Below are 18,363 nucleotides of genomic sequence, written 5' to 3' on the forward strand. Positions count from 1 at the left end.
ATGCAGTAGGGTAATCTCAAAAATGGAAAGAACTAGGAAAGTGATTTAAAATGAGCTCAGAATTGCATGAAGGGAGGTTTAAAAGACATTAGAAGTGTAAATACTTGGTAGAGCCTAAGAAGTTCCTAGGATTATGCATTTTTTGAGCTTTGAGTGTGCAGTTTTAAGCTTTTAATAACTCAGCTTTTATAGACTACAGTATCATAGGGAGATTTTGTAGGTAATTGATAAGATCACAATAAAGTAGAAAAAATTATGATTCAGATTAAATAGTCCTGAATTTATATGTCTGCTTGCTTTGCCATTTCTTCAGGTAAGTGTTACTAAATGTTGCTGTTTTAAGACAGTGGATGTACAGCTTTTAATGATGTCTGAGCACCTCTGATGTACACAAATATGTTCTTCATCAGAGGTTCTGAACATAAATGCTATTCCAGTTTTAAATGGCCACTGGCCTGCTGTTGAGAGCTCTCATATCTAAGTGTGACTGGCTATATTTAAACCTTTTATTCCAGAATTGCCTTTCAAAACTCTTGTGATAAACCTGATTTGAATACTGATACTAATTTCTTTTTACTCATGAATACGTAGCTTTTCAAAAATAAATAAAATGGACTCAAATCTCTAACAAGATTTAGATTTGATATAAGGAAAACCTTTGAGGGTACTAATTTGATCATTATAGGATAGTAAAAGGGAGAATTGTTAAAACCAGGTCAGAGCTCTCAGTTTTTCTGGGTCACCCCTGGGGACATGGAAATAGCTGTACAGAGCTCTTTACGTGTGGTGATGGCTATTGTGAACTTCCTTTTGGCAGTGTTAAGAGTATTTATTGCCTACCTGACATTGATTTGCAGTGTTTGTTTAAGCTGTCCTTGCTCCATTGACTGATGATCAATGCTCTTCCGTAACTCCTAGCTCAGAGTGGTACTCTATTTTAAGAAGAATCTCATCAGTATTGCCACAGCCATAGATGTATCCAGAAGCTAATTTAAAGGACCCTTGGCATCCATATTGTTTACTTCTCAAAGGAAACTACTGAATGGATTATTTCTAATAAAGAAAATGTGATAGTAGGGAAGAGAGCTTTAGTAAAACATATTTTCCCCTTCTTTCCATGTCTTTATTCTTGGCATTTTGAAAGTGATGGTAACTAGTAAAATTGACCAATTAGTTCCAGTTGGCATATATACCATGTTATTGATAAAGATGCCTCGAAAGCTGCTTGTAGAACCCCCTGGAAAGATCCAAGAGCAGACTTTGCACACTTGGAGAAAGAACTCTTTCAAGATGTGTAAAATGTTCACATAAACAACACTACCAAAAAGATTTTGGTGTCTTTATAAGTCTTATTGGGGGAGTTTTCTCATGTATATCAGAATAAACAATCAGAATAAACATCAGAATAAACAACAAGTATTTCGTGGGAATAAAAGAGCTTTGTAACGTTCTGTCGCACGTATCTCACTGTCTCAGCGGCTCTATAGATGGCACACCTAGGAGTTATTTCTCTGTTATCTGAAGAGGAGCAAACTTACAAATGCAGTTGATCAGATGAAGTAATACTTAAAAAAAAAAAGTGAGTTGTGTTTGGAATCCCTGTTGATACCAGATTGTTGGGTTGGGGGGGGGGGTGTCACGCAAAGATGGGGACAGACCACCAAAGTCTAATAAACCAGAAGCAAACTTTATTCCAGAAACCAGATTCCAGGAAAACCAGAAGCAAACTTAAAAATAAAAACAAACAAAACAAAACAAAACAAAACAACAACAAAAAACACCGCAGAGCACAGAAGCTTATCGGCTAGCTGAGACTACAGCCAGAGATGGTGTTTGTTAGGCTGTGGCAAAAGGCCAGTTTCTGAACCCATCTTTTTATAGTAGGGGCACCAAGCATTAGGTCTGAACAAAGGAATGTTTACAATCTCAAGGTAAAACTCAGATACAGATTGCCTTACTTTCCAATCTCTATTAATGGAGTTTTTCAGTTAAATTAGTAACCTGTTGTCTTCCTTGGTACTTCCAGGCGGTGTTTACTGAAGCCCCGTGCTCTCCCCTTTGATGCTGCCAGTTTCACATAGCAGGAATAATGCATAACCAAGAGGTCATTTATCTATCTCCTAAAAGTTGACTCAGCTCATATCCGTACGTTAGCTCTCAGTTTGCAGAGAGATGCTTTGGCCTTGTAAATAGAGCTATGGGTTGTAAAGCGAAATAACCCACTGTTCATAGTTAATTTTCAAGCTGCTGAGACAGCTGCTGGCAGACTGTTCTCATTCTCCTAGACTTACAACTTTATATTTCTTTATTTTTACATTCTTATTTTTGGAATCTACATTTTTATATTTTTATTCTTGGACTCTTCAAATTAGAGTACATCTTGTTCTGTTAATGTGGGTAAACTGTTTTGGGAATGGTGTACCTTCATTCTGCCAAGTGCACAAGTGCATAGATGCCTAAGCAGCCTGGTTGGAGGGGTTTGGCAGAACATACACTAAGATGCTGCTCTTTGCGAGATATAGCAAGTTGTTTCTGATGTTTCATTATATAATTCACATCAATTCTTTATTAGGATGAATATTTGAAAATGGAAGATAAGGAAATGAATCTTGAACCGATGAGGAATGAATCTTTAAGTTCCACAGATATTCCTGTATTCAAATCACTAAATCTCAAGTGTAAAATTGGAATTTTTTTCTGAAAAAAAGCCTTTATGTTTAAGATGGTTTATAAGAAAGGGGGAAATGTGCTCTTAAATGTAAATAATATAAATTTGGACTGCTAGTACTAATAACTTGAGGCCAGTAGATAATTGTGTAAATTATGTCCTGAAGCTGACCCTTATAAAATACGTAAGTTAGTCAGATTAGGAGTTCAGTTTGATTTTAGGAATTTCAAAATTGACCGTAAAAATTTGCTTCAGGTAAGAACCTGTAGATAAGCATCGAGAGGTTTGTTTTTTAGCTGACTGTTTCTGGGAAAATAAGTATGTGAAGTGATGCAGAAAATCCATCTGGACAGCTGGGCCCAGCCTCTTACGAGGGTAGGGAGAGCAGAGATGAACTGTCCACGAGAGTCCCTCCTCATCTCTTTGTCACTCAAAATAGTTTACTTTCACATGAATGCAAATAACTATTTTTATCATGAAAAGTATTTTAAGCTTATTTGTTATTAATTTTGAATACAAAATTAGTTACAAATAATTAAAAGCCTATAGGCAAAAACATAGTTGTAATTGTGGTGTGAGTGAGCACCGTTGGAGAGCCTGATTGAACAGGGCTGATGTGAGGCTTTAGGAGGGCTTACTTCCAACTTTAACTGCTCCCCCCAGTTCTGTTTGATTACTTGACCCAGCTGACATGGGTGTGTCAAAACCAAGAGCAGCTAGTTGTCTTTCTTGTTTAGTTTCTTCCTTAGACTTGAGCTGGTCTTGCTCTGCTTCCCACCGGTGGGTGCGGAAGGTCAGGTGGCATTTCTTCTTTGTATGGTGCTCCTTTTCCTGTGGATTCATTTCCTCCTCACAGTCTGGTAGTCCTTCTCACACTGCAGCTCTTGGCCTGGTCCCCGCCACAGCTGTGACATTCTGTGCTGCTGTATTCTCCCACAGTCATTGACATTTTAGTCGCTAGAGCTTTTGTTGTCTGCATTTAAGAATTTTTGCAATTTTTGTAATTACCCCAGAACAGCCTTTATCTGAAATTTAAATAGGACAGAAATTCCTTGGCTTCTCCCTGTCAATTTTCCCATCCCCATATGTTATGTATGTATGTATGTTTTTATAATAATAAATCATTTTTAATGGAACTGGCAACTGTTATGAAACCAGATGAGGTCAGGAGTTGCTGTCTTGCTAAACTTCCTCATTACCAGTGGACTGGGTTTTCCTTATTTTCTTGTGTTCTGATACAGAGTTCAGTGGTAAAATGATAAGATAATAACAGTTAAAAATAGTTACTATTTTTACACACTGCAACTCTGGTAATTGCCTTTTAAATATTGTTTAAATACCCTTGTGAGGGCAATAGCATTATCTGTTTCCAAGGGCCGGCAAAACTTGTTGTGGTTAGCTAATTTCACCAGGGTCATATAGCTAGTGACAGCAAGGGATTCCAAGACACTTTCTCTCGTCTTAAGAGTGTCTGGCTTCCAGGTTTTCCACAACTAGTGTATGGTCCACCATCCTTGCATCTAACTAGTCAGAGATGAGGGGTTCTGGTGATCTGGAGAAGAGACTGGGCCTGTGTCTGCCTTTGTTGTATCCATCCCATGGTAAAGCACAGGAATTGAGCTTTAGTGTTTCATTTGCACTTACCTTATCCCTTCTTGCCCTCCCTCCCCTCCTTCCCTAGGACCTCACTTTGTGCCTGGGGTACCCTTTGAGCTCCTTGTCTTTTGACTCAGCTGCCAGAGCTCCAGAGTAACAGGTGTGCACCCAGCCCAGGTGCGTGTTTTGCAAAACCTCCACCCTTAATTTCTTTTCTTTGGAGTGGAAAACATTGTAATTGTGACTTTAATTTCATCTGGGAAAAGATTATAGGCTTTATAGTTTAATAAACAATTTTCAAGTCAGTGTTGCCCATTTCTCAGCCCCTTATCAGAGACCAAGAATAGCAACGTGACAACCAGGACAGATTCGTCTTCCTCTGTGGGAAATCTCATCTCTATAGTGAAATGCTTTTTTAAATTGAGATGATTTTAAAATCAAACAACTTGAGTAAGATAGAGAATGTGGAGCTAGAGCTAGAGGGCAGCACTGGTGTTCAGTTCTCCAGATGCACATACACAAGTCTTAGAGCTGGAACGGCGTATTTAAGCCTTTGACAGTGCAGCACCAGAAAAGTAGTAATTTCTCCATGAGAGCATTTGGGGGTGATGGCCCTTGGGATAAATGACATTGCCACACATGAATGGGACAGGCAGGCCTGTGGGTGCACTTGATCTCTTGGCCATTATTCAGTTGAGTGAGGCTTTTAAACACCTCAGCCTAGTGAACAGTGAGCCCTCTCCCAGAGTTTCCGGTTGCTGCTATTTTAAATTTTTACTTACTGGTTTTTCTTTTCTTTTCTTTCTTTCTTTTTTTCATATATATATATTGTAGCTTCGGTTAGAAATTTTCGTGGGATTAGAAATGTAATTATTTGGATATTAAAGGGTTGCTTTAGAAATTTGACTATCATTAGGAAGAAGGTTTTAAAGACTGGAATTCCATTGTCTTAGAAGAAGCAAGAAATATTTATTGATTCCCAAATGGGGCTGAAGAAACTTTCCCTCTTTAGAAGGCTGTGAATGACTCAGCGAGAGCTCTGGTGAGCTTGGCTGAACCGAGCTGCTAATAGTTATTTAATGTTATTCGTCAGTGTGAATGAATCGCTGTAGATTTTCCTTTTAATCTCTTTGAATTGCAGGCTCATAAACCTCTCTGACGAGCCCTGCCAGTGTTGTCTTAGATCCCACTGTTGAGACAATGGAGCCACGGAATTCTTTCACCTCTTGTTGTCAGACAAACCCAATAGAATGCCAGGTCAGAAGGGCCCATACTTCTAAAGATTGAAAGATTCTTTTTCAAGTAACCACATAAATTATGTGATTTTATCATTATATTCCTTAGGAACCTCACTCTAACTATAATGCCCTGCTTTTGATACATAAAAGTAAAATTGGAAGGTGGGGGGTTGGGGATTGTCTTGTCTCATTTGGCTAAGCTTGTCAGTATGACACAGTGTGAACAGACCTTAATATTCCTAGCTAATCAAAAGAGTTGAACCCATTTTCTAATAAAGAATCAAATTGTGCAGTCACTTCACTCAAGATAGAGCAAGCACACCAAAGCCAGCGGTGTGTTCTTACAAGTGGCTGTGGGTTGTTTTGTCCTTTCGAGGTTTTGTTTCTTTCCTCTGCTTTTGTTGTTGTTTTATGTTTCATTTTTTTTTCAAATAGTTATGCCATTATGTAGGGGAAGAAAGGATTCAATTTTAGAATCTTGGATTTAAAGTCTGTTTCTTTTCTCAATGTTAGTAGTGCCATGTTTTCACAGGAACACTTGGAGGTGGGGTTTGCATTTCTAGATCTGTCTACTAAAAGACGTCATTGCAAGGAACAAAATTTTGTGTGTGTGTGTGTGTGTGTGTGTGTGTGTGTGTGTGTGAGAGAGAGAGAGAGAGAGAGAGAGAGAGAGAGAGAGAGAGATTGTAAAAGGAAATAAGCACATCTGTTTTGAAGATGCCATGCCTGATTACTACTGAATTATCAGACTGCTTTGCTTTCAGGGCTCCTGCAAGTGGCTTTAGTAAATAGGGAAGAATTAAGATTTTAATTACAACTACAATGGTGGACAAGCAGAGATCATTGTTTTAAAAGAAAAAGAAAAACACACTGATTTGCTTGTACTCCTTCCTTATTATAATTGTAGTGGGGGTTGGGGTGGTAGGACACCTGCCCTCAACAAAGGATCGTGGTCACCCCCCACTGCCCACATTTAGATTCACCTTTTACTTTTCCCGTCCTGCGTCTGCTCATTATGCAGTCCTCCAGGGATCCAATTTTCCCCTGAGTTAATCACCCCAGCCTTTTCAGAAGTTGTTAGATTATTGTCTTTTCAAAGGACAATAACTTTTCTTAAAGAAAAAAAAACCTTATATCTAGTTTTAAAAATGGGACCATTAGAATTTCTGATACACTGTTTTTAAAACCTTTTTGTCGAAGTGTAACATGTGTGTGTGCAGAGAGGTGCAGAAATCTCACGTCACCAGAAACACACCAATTTAACTAGGAAGCTCCCATGACTTCTGGGGAGCACACCTTGCCCCTCCACACTTTTCCTGGTATGGTTCATGCTTGTTGATGTCAGATTCTGATTTTTAAAATCACTCACAGAGTTTTATGCACATAGTATTGAATGATCAATATCTTTGTTTCCATAACCTCAGAACTCCAATATATTCAATTCTGATCTTTGGCAAAAAAGTAATCATTTTTGTGTTCTCTTTTCTTCACCATGAGATGGGCTATGCTAATCTTTTAACTAAGAATAGGTGCTACTCTAAGGGCCCTGTGCATAGGGACAAGAGGAAGAGAAATTAATGACATGTGGTTGAATGATAGAGTGGCACACCAAGTAGTAACTGGATCAGAATAAGCTGCTTTCTAGTAGAAAAGCTGAAATTTGCAAGATAGTTATTTTTAAATACAATGGCATCATGGGTATTTATAAATATTTATCCTTTTAACACATTAGTATATTCTGGGTTTCCAAGTTAGGTCAGGCTGAGAAAGCTAATTCCTCCAATCTACTTTGCTTCAGTTGGGTGCAGAGAATACAGAAATACAAGATACCCTAGTAACTTAGTTGCAAATTGATGATACTTGTTTGTTCTCCAAAAAGGTCTTTTCACTATGAATTATCTCCATTTTTCAAATATTAATTTCTTAATTCTAGCAAAGCTGACCCTTCTGAATAAGAGATTGAAACATAAGAATTTTTTTTCTGTCCCTGAGACTTTCAAATTGAATATAAAGGTATGTGGCCCACACCTTTAATCCCAGCATTTGGGAGGCAGAGGCAGGTGGATTTCAAAGCCAGCCTGATCTACATAGTAAGTGTCAAGATAGCCAGGGCTATGTAGAGAGGCCCTGTCTCAAAGAAGGAAAAAAGGAAAGAACAAGTCAGGTAGGCATGGTGGCTCCTGCCTATAATTTCAACATTCAGGAGGCAGAAAGACTGCCATGAATTCAAGACCAGCATAAGCTACATGTAGTATGTTCAAGTGTGACCTGGACTGTAAAGTAAGACTTGGTCTTCTCAGGGGGTGGCGGGAGAGGGAGGAAGAAGCCAGAACAGGTAAGCAAATATACTTTGTATAGGATATGCAAAATAAGTTGCTTTGTTTAGGAACTACTTAGCATACTATAAATTATTTATAAGCTACTCAGTGTCATAGATAGATGGTAGAGCTATCTCGATCACAAGAGAAAGTCTGTGTCTGGATTTTAGGAACAGTTTAATAGATTGTTGGTACCCAGTAAATATGATGTAGTATAATATTTGACATACTTTAGTAGGAAACTATGGTAGGTTCAAAATATTGTATAATCTTTTCATTTATTTTTAAATGGTGTAACTCACCAATACATTCTGAGCGGGTAGTTATTCAATATAATTAAGTTGCAGGCATGCAGACAACAACAAAGTGAGAAGGAGACTAGTGAGACAGCTAACGACGTTTGAAGTCAGGGAAGTTGCTGAATTTTGGTAACGGGCTCTTTTTTTTTTCTTAAGCATTAACTTCTAAAAGAACAATAGGTATATATAGGAATACAGAAATAAGGTTTTCCATCTGTGGTTGTTTTCTTTGCTCAAAGTCTATGTGCTTTAAGTGAGATTTTATGGTTCTACTACCCAGACCATATTCTTATTATATTTAGATAAATTCATGGCTTAGAACCTCAGTCTGTAGAGGAAATCTTTGGCCCAGGAAACAGCAAAGGATGCACAGAACGCAGCTCGCAGCTGTGCTGTGGGATTACCAAAGTAGTAAAGTCCCCCTCCCTTTAGTTTCTTTTTATTCTTTTGCAAGCAGATGATCAGCAGCCCCCTATGTTTTGTAGAGCTTTGCTCTTTACAGCACCTCTGGCCTGATCTCATTTGATTTGAAAAATACCCATTAGTCTGCTTGAGCTGCCCTAACAAAACACTGTAGACCGGGTAGCTGAGCAGAATTTATTTCTCATGGTTCTGGAGGCTGAAAAGTTCAAGATCAAGGTGTTGGCCAGTTCTTTTCCTTACACGGGCTGTTCTTCTGGCTTGCTATTGTTCTTTTATGAACTTTCTTCTATACCTGGTGGACATGGGCTAAAAGCTCTCTGTCTCTGTGCTGATGTCAAAAGCATTAAGCTAGTTTGAAAACAGTTCATAAGATGGGTTTGAATGGCCATGCTAGAGATGCATTATCAGGATTCCTCATTATCAAATTGTCTCATTTTGTATTCTACAGAAGCGGAACTAAGAAGTATGGGGCCAGTAGACACACAAGTGTACCTTGAAGAAATGTCCTGGAACAAAGGTTGGATTTTAGTTTATTTTGTTCTACCCACACTGAAGAGAAATATTAGGGTTCATATTTATTTATATTATCTATCTATCTATCTATCTATCTATCTATCTATCTATCTATCTATCTATCTATTTAGAGCTTTACCTTTCTACATAGATCTTTGTTGGCCTGCTATTATCAACTTTGCTTATTGAGATATTATATGACCCATTTCTAACTTCCCGTCAGAATTTCTTTTTGCCCTATATGGGATCAGAAACTGATACGAGAAGTCGTTTAATGTCCAGGCCTTCTGCTTTAAAAGAGCTTGCTGTTTTTCTTTGCCTTCTCTTTGACTGTTTGCTTTTATCTGAGCCAAGGCCTCATGTGTAACCTGATCTCATCTCAACTGAAAATAACTGTTAGGTTAGACCTTGAGCTTCTGAAAGCCAGGACTACAGGCATAAGCCACCACACACTGACATGCTAGCACTTTCCTAACACTATCTGATTGTCCTTAAGAAAAATCTCTTGCTCCCCTTGCCTTCCATAAAGTCATGTCTTCTTTCCATTTTCTTATACTAGAATATTAAAATTGTATTAACCAATATAATTTCCACATTCTTCTGTTCTTTGCAATTGTTCTGGTTGCACATTATTAAATTAGGAAACACCACTTATTAAGTGGAAGCCATGACCATTATACTTCAGTACTTCTCTGGGAAGATACAGTTACTAGTTCTTAGAATTTTGTGTCTACTCTTAACTCTGTCAGTTTGTTTTTCAGCTTAGGGTTGGGTTCTCCTCAGGGCTAATAGAAACTCACTAATGAATGTAGTGCTGTCCTAGACACAGCCACCCTTCTTGAACCCAAGCTTCATTTTTCATGGCAAATTCTTTACTTAGTAATCTATGAAGTGAGCACAAGCATTACTAACTTAGAAGGGGAATCATGTCTTTGCCTAGAGAACCACTCTGTGTTTAGCCACCCAAATGAAATTCTGGGGTATGTTCATATTTACCATGAATAACCAGAGTTCTGTGTCTTCCATGGCAAAGCCATCGTAATAAGAGGAGGGATGGCTTCTCTGCAAGCAAGAGTGACCTGTTCTTCATTGCTAACTTCTGGAGAGACACACTAGAATGTAACAATCATTTGAGATTTGTCCGACTAAATATATTTTTAAAAAATATACTTTGGGGCAGGAGTATACAGACTCTTGACTTGCATTTAATGGTTCACTGGTTCAGAGCACTGGCTGCTTTTGCAGAAGACATGGGTTCAATTCCCAGCACCCATGTGGCAGCTCACAGGTGTCTGTGTTCCATTTCCAAGGGAAGTAGCGCCTTCTTCTGACTCCTGCAGGCACTGCACACATGTGGTATACAGACATTCATGCAGACAAAATATCCATATATACATAAACAAATTTAATTTTGTTTCTTTTTTGAGGGGGCGGTTATTTCTTGAGACAGGGTTTCTCTGTGTAACAGCCCTGGCTGTCCTGGAACTCCCTCTGTAGACCATGTGGCCTCAAATGCCTGCCTCTGCCTCCCAAGTGCTGGGATTAAAAAACATGCACTGCCATAGACTGGTTACAAATTTAATTTTTTAAAAAATATAGTTTGAGTCCTCATTAATCATTAGATGTTTATTTGCTCATTAAAAATTAGGTCTTGATGTAGTTTATACTTTGCTTGCTAATGTTGTCTGATAGCATGAAATTAGTAAAAGCTGATTTTTGTAATTTTTTCATTGATATTTGAGCATTTTTGATTATGTAGTTTTAAGATTTTATTTAATTTTCTTTTGTTTTCTTAAGGGAGGGCCTCATGTAATCCATATTAGCATCAAACTGGCAAGACAGAGGTGGAAAACCCTGAACTCCTGATCCTCCTGCTCTCTTCCATCAAGTGCCAGAATTACAGACATGTCTCACCATGCCCAGTCTAAAATTTCATTTTAAATTCAAAACATGGATTGGTGGTTTAGTCAATAAATACATGGATTTTCTGATACAAGTGGAAAATTCCCACATAGTAAAGCCAGTACAGAAAAGGAGATCACACCAAGGATTGTCAGAAGGACAATTGTGGAAGGGGGAGGTGCACTTGCCCACATGCAGGCCACAAGTTGATGGTAGAATGTTCTCTCAGTTCCTTCTCCACATTATTTTTTGTCTTTTTACTGAGTCCAGTTCTCAGACTGGCTAATCTGTGTCTACGTGTTTACACTCTCTCCTGATCCACCAATACAGGGGTTATGGGTATGTGCAACCACAGCTGGCCTTTATGTGGGTGCTGGGGATTAAACTCAAATCCTCCTGGTATGCAGTAAGCACTCTACCCACTTAGCGAGTTCCCAAAGCTCTCCTAAAATAATCTTTCTAGTAAAAAACATCAACAGAACCCTAGCCATGGCCAATGAATCAATAAGAAGCATAGTTATATGCATATCTTAGATAGCTCAGCCTGGGGCTATGGCACATCGCTGCAGCGCTTACCAAACATGCATGAGGAGAAAGGGGATGATTAAAACATAGAGTATCTTTGGTACTCATTTAAATTAAGTTATAAAGATGGACATTATCCTTACCCTCCTGGGAAAAATGAGCAATATCTGCATGAAGTCTGGATTCTGATAGGAGTATTAAAAACTAATATAGGTTTGAACCTATCTTTATGGTTAGAAAAAAGCAGTATTAGCATATGAAGCTAGTAAAGGTCTATCAGGAGGGCAGTTTTAATCCTTCAGGGTCATTTTCACAATGGCCTTTGGTGGTGAAGATCTAACAAAGGAGAAGTTGTGAGCATGCATATGAGAGACATGACCCAGCAGTGCATTTTATTATGCTGAAAACATGTCTCTGGAAACAGTGGGACATTGGAGCTAAGCTTTGCATGGTGATTTTGATGATTACATCTAAAATGGTTTGTATAAAAACACTGCATTAAGACCTCAGTGAAGATAAGAAATTTCAGCAAGATGTGAAGATGAACTCCCAGGTGGCCCATGGTACCTTCTGCACCACTTATGAAATGTGTCACCTCAGATTGCTTGTGTTCATTGAGGTAGTGTTGGGGTAAGGGCTGCTTGTTCTTCCTGGCCGCCCGGCTAGCTTACACCCGAAATCACGAAGAAACCATATTAATTAAATCAATGCTTGGCCCATTAGCTCTAGCTTCTTATTGGCTAACTCTTATATTAATTTAACCCATTTCTATTAATCTGTGTATCGCCATGTAACAGTGGCTTACCAGGTAAAATTCCCAGCACCTGTCTCTGATGGCTCCATGGTGTTCCTGACTCTGCCTCCTTTCTTCCAGCATGCCATTTAGTTTTTCTCGCCTACCTAAGTTCTACCCTATCAACAGGCCAAAGCAGTTTCTTTATTCATAATGTTAATCACAGCACACAGAGGGGACTCCCACATCAAGGTAGTAAAGGTATGTGTTGTAGGGACTTACTTTAGGATACCTAATGGCATATATTTATAATATATATATATAATAAATATATAATTACTTTTTTATGGATTATAATGTTATATATATATGCAAAGAAAGAAAGGAGAGAGAGAGAGAGAGAGAGAGAGAGAAAGAAAGAAAGAAAGAAAGAAAGAAAGAAAGAAAGAAAGAAAGAAAGAAAAGTAGAAAAGTCCAGTAGCAAAGCCAGGCATGGTGGCTTCTTTACTTTTTGAGACAGGGTCTTACTATGTACATCTGGCTGCCCTGGAGCTCACTATGTATACCAGGCTGACTTCAAATTCACTGAGACCCACCTGCCTCTGCTTCCCAAGTACTAGGATTAAAAGCTTGGGTCACCACAACCTGTCATCCCAACACTTAGGAGGCTAAGGTGGGAATATTGCAGAGTTCAAGGCCATTCAGTAAGACCCTCTCTCAAACAAACCAAAAATAGATGAGCAAACAGACAACCAACTAAATAAATAAATGGAAGACGACAGCAAGAGCAAGAAGGAAAAGAGAAAAGAAGGCTGACAGATCTGAGCCCTGCATGGTGGAAGGAGAACAACACATGTACTTTATCTTCTCACCTCTACGCACATGTCATGGCATATGCACAATACAATAACAGTAATAATAATAAAAAATAAATTTTAAAGAAAATCAATTTTTAGATAATCAACCATTCACTTTGAAACATGCTATATATATATATATATATATATATATATATATATATATATATATATGCTGATTTAAACGGGGAGACGTTTACATTCTTTTTTTCTTTTGGTTTACTGAGAAAGCCTTGTGCAGCCTTGGCTGTCCTGGAACTCACAGGACAAGATCAAGTTGGCCTTGAACTCAGAGATCCACCTGCGGCTGCCTCCAGAGTGCTGGGATTAAAGACATGCACAACCATGCCCCCTGATACTTGTATTTATAAGTTCAAAATGAAATTATTTTTTGTTTATGGAGAAAACACACACTGTGATAAAGGATAAAAACTGAGGACAGATTTATGTTTTCCTTTTGGATATGATATGGCAGCTCATAAAGTTGGCTTCATTGCCCATTTTTCCAAGACTGAATTTTATACAGCGAAAGCACAAGGCAGCTGAATCTTATTTTCACCTCTCCCTCCCTCCTGCAGAGTGAGCTCTAAATGTAGTGGACTTTGAACGTCAGCTATAGCATCCTGTGCCCACTGGAACGTCATTTGTCTCTGTAAGTTATGAGTGCAGTGAGGTCGATTCTGACCTGCTGAGTTCTGAGAACTGTTGATACTTCCCAGAGAGAGTGAACTAGAATAGCACTGGTTCAGAGGTTTGCATTCAGAGGACAGACAGTAAAATCCAAGCTTCCCATCTCCACCACTACCAGCAGGTGTGCGGGTACATGCCTGCAATTCTGGCACCCAGAGGCTGAGTCGGGATCACTAGAGTTCAAGGCCATCCTATGCTACCTACATAGCATAACTGGCTTTACAAATAAAATTTAAGGATCTGGCAGAAGGGTTCAACAAATGACGGCACTTGTCAAGCCTGACAACCTGAGTTGTCCCTGAACTCACATGGTGGAAGGGGAGAACTGGCTCCCACAAGTTGTTCTCTGACCTTCACACTCATACCATGTCATATGTAAAAGTGTATACGTGTATACACACACACAAACACACATACACAAATGTAATACATTTTAAAAGTACAAAGTAAAATTTAAAAATCACATTATCAGTTGTACTTTTTGTATGTAATATTCCTATGGTATTTAAATTTTAACTACAAAGCAAACAGTTACATATCTCATAGGAAAAATCAAACAAAAGCAAACACTTCATATAGTATTGTGTTTGAATCACCTGATTGTAGAATGACATGGACAGCTTGAGGTAGCTCCCTTCTCCAGGAGAGACTTCAGCAATGCCCCTCTTATCCTCACTGTAACATCTTAAATGCATTGCTGAGCATATAAAATTTGCAAATTCTTCAGAAAACTAAAAGTTTCAAAGATTATTCTCAGCATCCTTTGCTCTATCCCCATCCATGAATACTGGATACAGTGAACCAGCCCATCACCACTACTGATAGACACTGTTTAATAGCTAAGTCTGGAAAGACTGCTCCTGTGCAGGAGAATCTTTCCAGCTCTCCTTTAAACTAATTCTTATCTGTGCCTGGCTTCTTCGTTTCATTTTACAGTTCTCTGGATCATGTTCTATATTTTGAATGGTTTTAGCAAAGTAGGTGACTATAAATATTAGAGGCATTATTTCTGTTTTCTTTTCAGATGATGGGTCTTTCTCTCTGACCTGCCGATGTGGGGGGAAATACACTGTCTCCAAGGATGAAGTGGAAGAAGTGAACTTAATTTCTTGTGATACGTGTTCACTGATTGTGGAACTCCTTCATCAGCATTGAACTGTGCATTCCTGCAATCCTTTAACTAAGTCAGCATGGTCCAGAGGCCACTCGGGCTTCAAGGAGACAGATGCTTTCTTACTAGATGTATAAATTGCCACGATAATATAAGATCTTCAAGCAAAGGCCACTTCAGATTAACAAATTAATTCAGTAATATATATATATTTACAGGATATCACAAAAAGGACTTGAATTATATTTCTGGATTTTTATCTTTTATTTTCTCCTTGGTACAAAATAATAAAGTACTTATTTTTACATAGTTTATGTTTTTATTTTTTACAGTTTATTCTTTATAGTTGCTAAGGGTTTTGATTTTCGTTTTAATCTTTACAATGCACGCGCGTGTGTGTGTGTGTGTGTGTGTGTGTGTATGTGTGTGTGTGTGTGTAGGGCACAGGACAATAAGTGAATCTGTGAGGAGTTGATTTTTCTCTTCTTTCCCCATGTGGGTCCCAGAGGTCAAATTTGGGTCCTCGGCCTTTACCTGCTGGACCATCTTGTTGTCTCTAATTAGGAAGATGATGTAAAAGATAGTGTTTTGAGTCACTGAAGTTATAGCCTATTATATATCTATTTCACATTCATAGGCATTTAAATAAGATTAGGATTTTGTGAACAAAGTGTGAGCCCAGCTCCGCCCTAAACAAGGCTGGCTGTGATCACTAAGAGTGTTATTTGAAAGCTGGTAAAGACCAAGTGTTAGAAAACGTGACTCTAATCCTGGCCCTGGGTGTCTAAAGCTCATTGACAGCTATCTTAACTTCAGATGGAAATTAGGAAGAGAAAACTGTAAAAACTTGACATTCAGATTGGACTTTTTAATTGCCTCCATTTAGGACTAAGGAACCATTCATTTCCTCAGTGGTGTGGCAAAGGTGATTTACAGTGAGTGCTCACTGACTGCAACAGACTCTAGATGTCACCCCTAGGTGAACTCTTTCACGTAACATTTTGTTTACAGTGTAGATCAGAATGCATTTGACGAACACTGAGGCCCTATGGAGCACCTTTGATTTCTGTCTCTTAGTGCTGTCAGAAGAGCACAGACTGGGACTGCTTAGTCTCAGACTTCAGTGGAGATAGCTGACCTATGAGGCACACTTGAGAACAGATTGCTTTCACTGTACAAGCACCACCAAAATTCAAATATGAGGTTAAGATTTCTCATCCAAGATATTTTGATATCATAAAATTCAGAAGGAAAACTTGTTTGGGATTTCTATCCAAATACTTTTTGTTAATGTATATTGCAAAATGTGATGTTTACTCTTAAAAATAAAAATAAAACTGAGTAGCAAATAGTTTATTGGTAAGTTCATGGTTTCAACTGCAGTAATAAATTCATTTGAATAGGAGACAATAATCAAGTCAAAAAAGTATATGCTTGCTAATCATCAGAAAATCTGTGGCCATTCGGGCTGTCACGCAGAAATCCAAAATCACTGAAAGGCCAAATCTGTAAAATGAAAATACAGTGGAAGCCAATTAATGAAACTTCTTTACCATCTTGACGTTCTCTTTTCCTGTTCTCTCTGTGAGATAATACAGTGCATTTTCCTCATAGGCTACTCTGAAAATAAACTTCTGTATGTATGTAGCCTGGAACATTCAAACATAGTACCAGAAACCACGTTTGTTTGGTGTATCTGTAGAGATTTGTGAAGTCCTGTCTTCTTTTACCATTCTCAAATAAGTTACACTACCAGCCTATGATACCTGATACTTTAAAAAAGTTGTTTGAATATGGCATCTGTTTAGGTATAAAAGAATTTTAGTCAGGTGGTGGTGGCGCATGCCTTTAATCCCAGCACTAGGGAGTTCTCTCTGTGAGTTCAAGGTCAGCCTGGTCTACAAGAGCTAGTTTCTAGGACAGGATCCAGAGCTACAGAGAAACCCCATTTTGAACCCCCCCCCCCCCACACAAGAATCCTGAACATTATATACTTGCTTTTTGGTAAAAGGGGGGCAGATGTGGTGACACACACCTATAATCCACACCCATGACACCAACACTTATGAGACAGACAGGGTGGAGAGTTTAAGGCCAGCCTGGAATACAAAGTAAGATTCTGTCTCAAAACAAAATTACATCAGTCAATAATGGAAGAACCACTGAAGATGGGACAATATCATCCAAGGCATGTATATTCATTACAGCCATATGCCTGCCTATGGTTTGCTGTATTTGACGTGGTCCGCCTGCATTCTAAGTAGACCAAGCCTGGGCTGCTGTTGTAGAAATACTCGTTGAAATGCCAAGATCTGAATATGGCTGTAAAAGTCACATGACAGAATTTGATTTCTATAAACTCAAAGGCTCCCTAGGCTACCACTAGTTTAGTTTGGATATTATTCTAAAACCTTCTGTTATTTCCCATAGGAGCAGGAAGGGGCGAGGATACTATTTTGTCTATAGCTCTTAAAAAATGGTCATCAAATGTACTCACTGCACCAGTTAAGTCAACTTAGCAGAAAAAATTAAAAAATTAAACTTAGCAATTTGAGAGAACAACTCCTCGACCCAGAGAATAAAACTGGCATTTTAGGCATTAAAGCATACCTTAAAAAAGATCCGTCCTCGTATTAGTCCATATGGAACAGGTCCATAGTACCTGGAGTCTGTAGAATTCTCTAAGTTGTCACCTTCTAACCAAACATGACCTGTTGGCACCTGGGATTAGTAAAAACAATCAGGCCCTTTAGAAACAAGAAAACCTGTCACTAAACATACACCCTTAAAGGCCCAGACTGTGGTGTGTACCTAGAATCCCTCACATTCAGGAGACTAAAGTAGGGGTCATAAACTCAAAGCTAGCTTGGACTACACAAACACTATGTAAAAAAAGACTATATTTGGAAGTAGAGCATATATTCTAAAGTCTTCCTTTATATGTGTCACAAGAATTGCTAATTTGTTCATTTCTTATTGTAACTATCAAAGGTTTCCATATTTTACAAGAGCTCTTTATTATATGGTTCCCAAACATTAGTTTGTAGAAACCTCAAACTAAGGTTGTAAGAAATGAAAACAGTGTGGCAGTGTCATTAATTTAATAGACTTCAAAAGAGGTCATTAGGCTGCTGACTGAAAATGTGCCCTCCTGTTGTAATAACAGCATAAGCAGGGCAGCCAGTCAGCAACATCCTGAGGCCAGTTCCAAGGCCAGACCCATTAGAACGCTCATGATGAACTAAGTGGTAATGGATTGTGACATCAATTATGGATAATCTCATCATTTTATTGCAGTGGGCTTGTCAGAGTTCTAATTAAGACCCCTGTCCTGCCTTTGTACAGGCCATATCGTCACTGCCTTATATGTTGATAATAACCATCAAGAACCAGAAGGACCTATTATAAAACCATCAATTGCAAATTAATGACAGTGACCTTCTAATAAATAAAAAGATACCTTCTTTGTATAAACGTAAAAAAGTTTTAA

The 18,363-nt window shown here is 38.5% G+C and overlaps 2 protein-coding genes across 4 annotated transcripts in view; one reads left to right on the plus strand and one right to left on the minus strand.

Moving 5' to 3' along the window:
• The window catches only part of Dnajc24 (DnaJ heat shock protein family (Hsp40) member C24), a 41,817-nt gene extending 26,635 nt beyond the window's left edge, over positions 1-15,182 (plus strand). Inside the window, exons 4-5 of the mRNA XM_048443690.3 lie at positions 8,991-9,059; positions 14,787-15,182. Of these exons, the coding sequence (XP_048299647.1) occupies positions 8,991-9,059; positions 14,787-14,917 (200 nt within the window). The 3' untranslated portion in view covers positions 14,918-15,182. The remainder of the gene's footprint in view (positions 1-8,990; positions 9,060-14,786) is intronic.
• Immp1l (inner mitochondrial membrane peptidase subunit 1) overlaps positions 1,667-18,363 on the minus strand; it is a 65,830-nt gene continuing 49,133 nt past the window's right edge. For 2 of the 3 annotated variants that reach the window (XM_048443687.2, XM_048443688.2), the window contains exons 7-8: positions 17,484-17,594; positions 16,212-16,379 (exon numbers count right to left, since the gene is read on the minus strand). In XM_048443687.2, the coding sequence (XP_048299644.1) occupies positions 16,311-16,379; positions 17,484-17,594 (180 nt within the window). In that variant the 3' untranslated portion in view covers positions 16,212-16,310. Of the gene's footprint in view, positions 3,642-16,211; positions 16,380-17,483; positions 17,595-18,363 lie in introns of those variants that run through there. The other variant, XM_048443689.2, reaches the window with a different exon arrangement.

Source organism: Myodes glareolus, chromosome 10 (assembly GCF_982192425.1).
Source record: "Myodes glareolus chromosome 10, mMyoGla1.1, whole genome shotgun sequence".
In the NCBI taxonomy this organism is placed as follows: Eukaryota; Metazoa; Chordata; class Mammalia; order Rodentia; family Cricetidae; genus Myodes; species Myodes glareolus.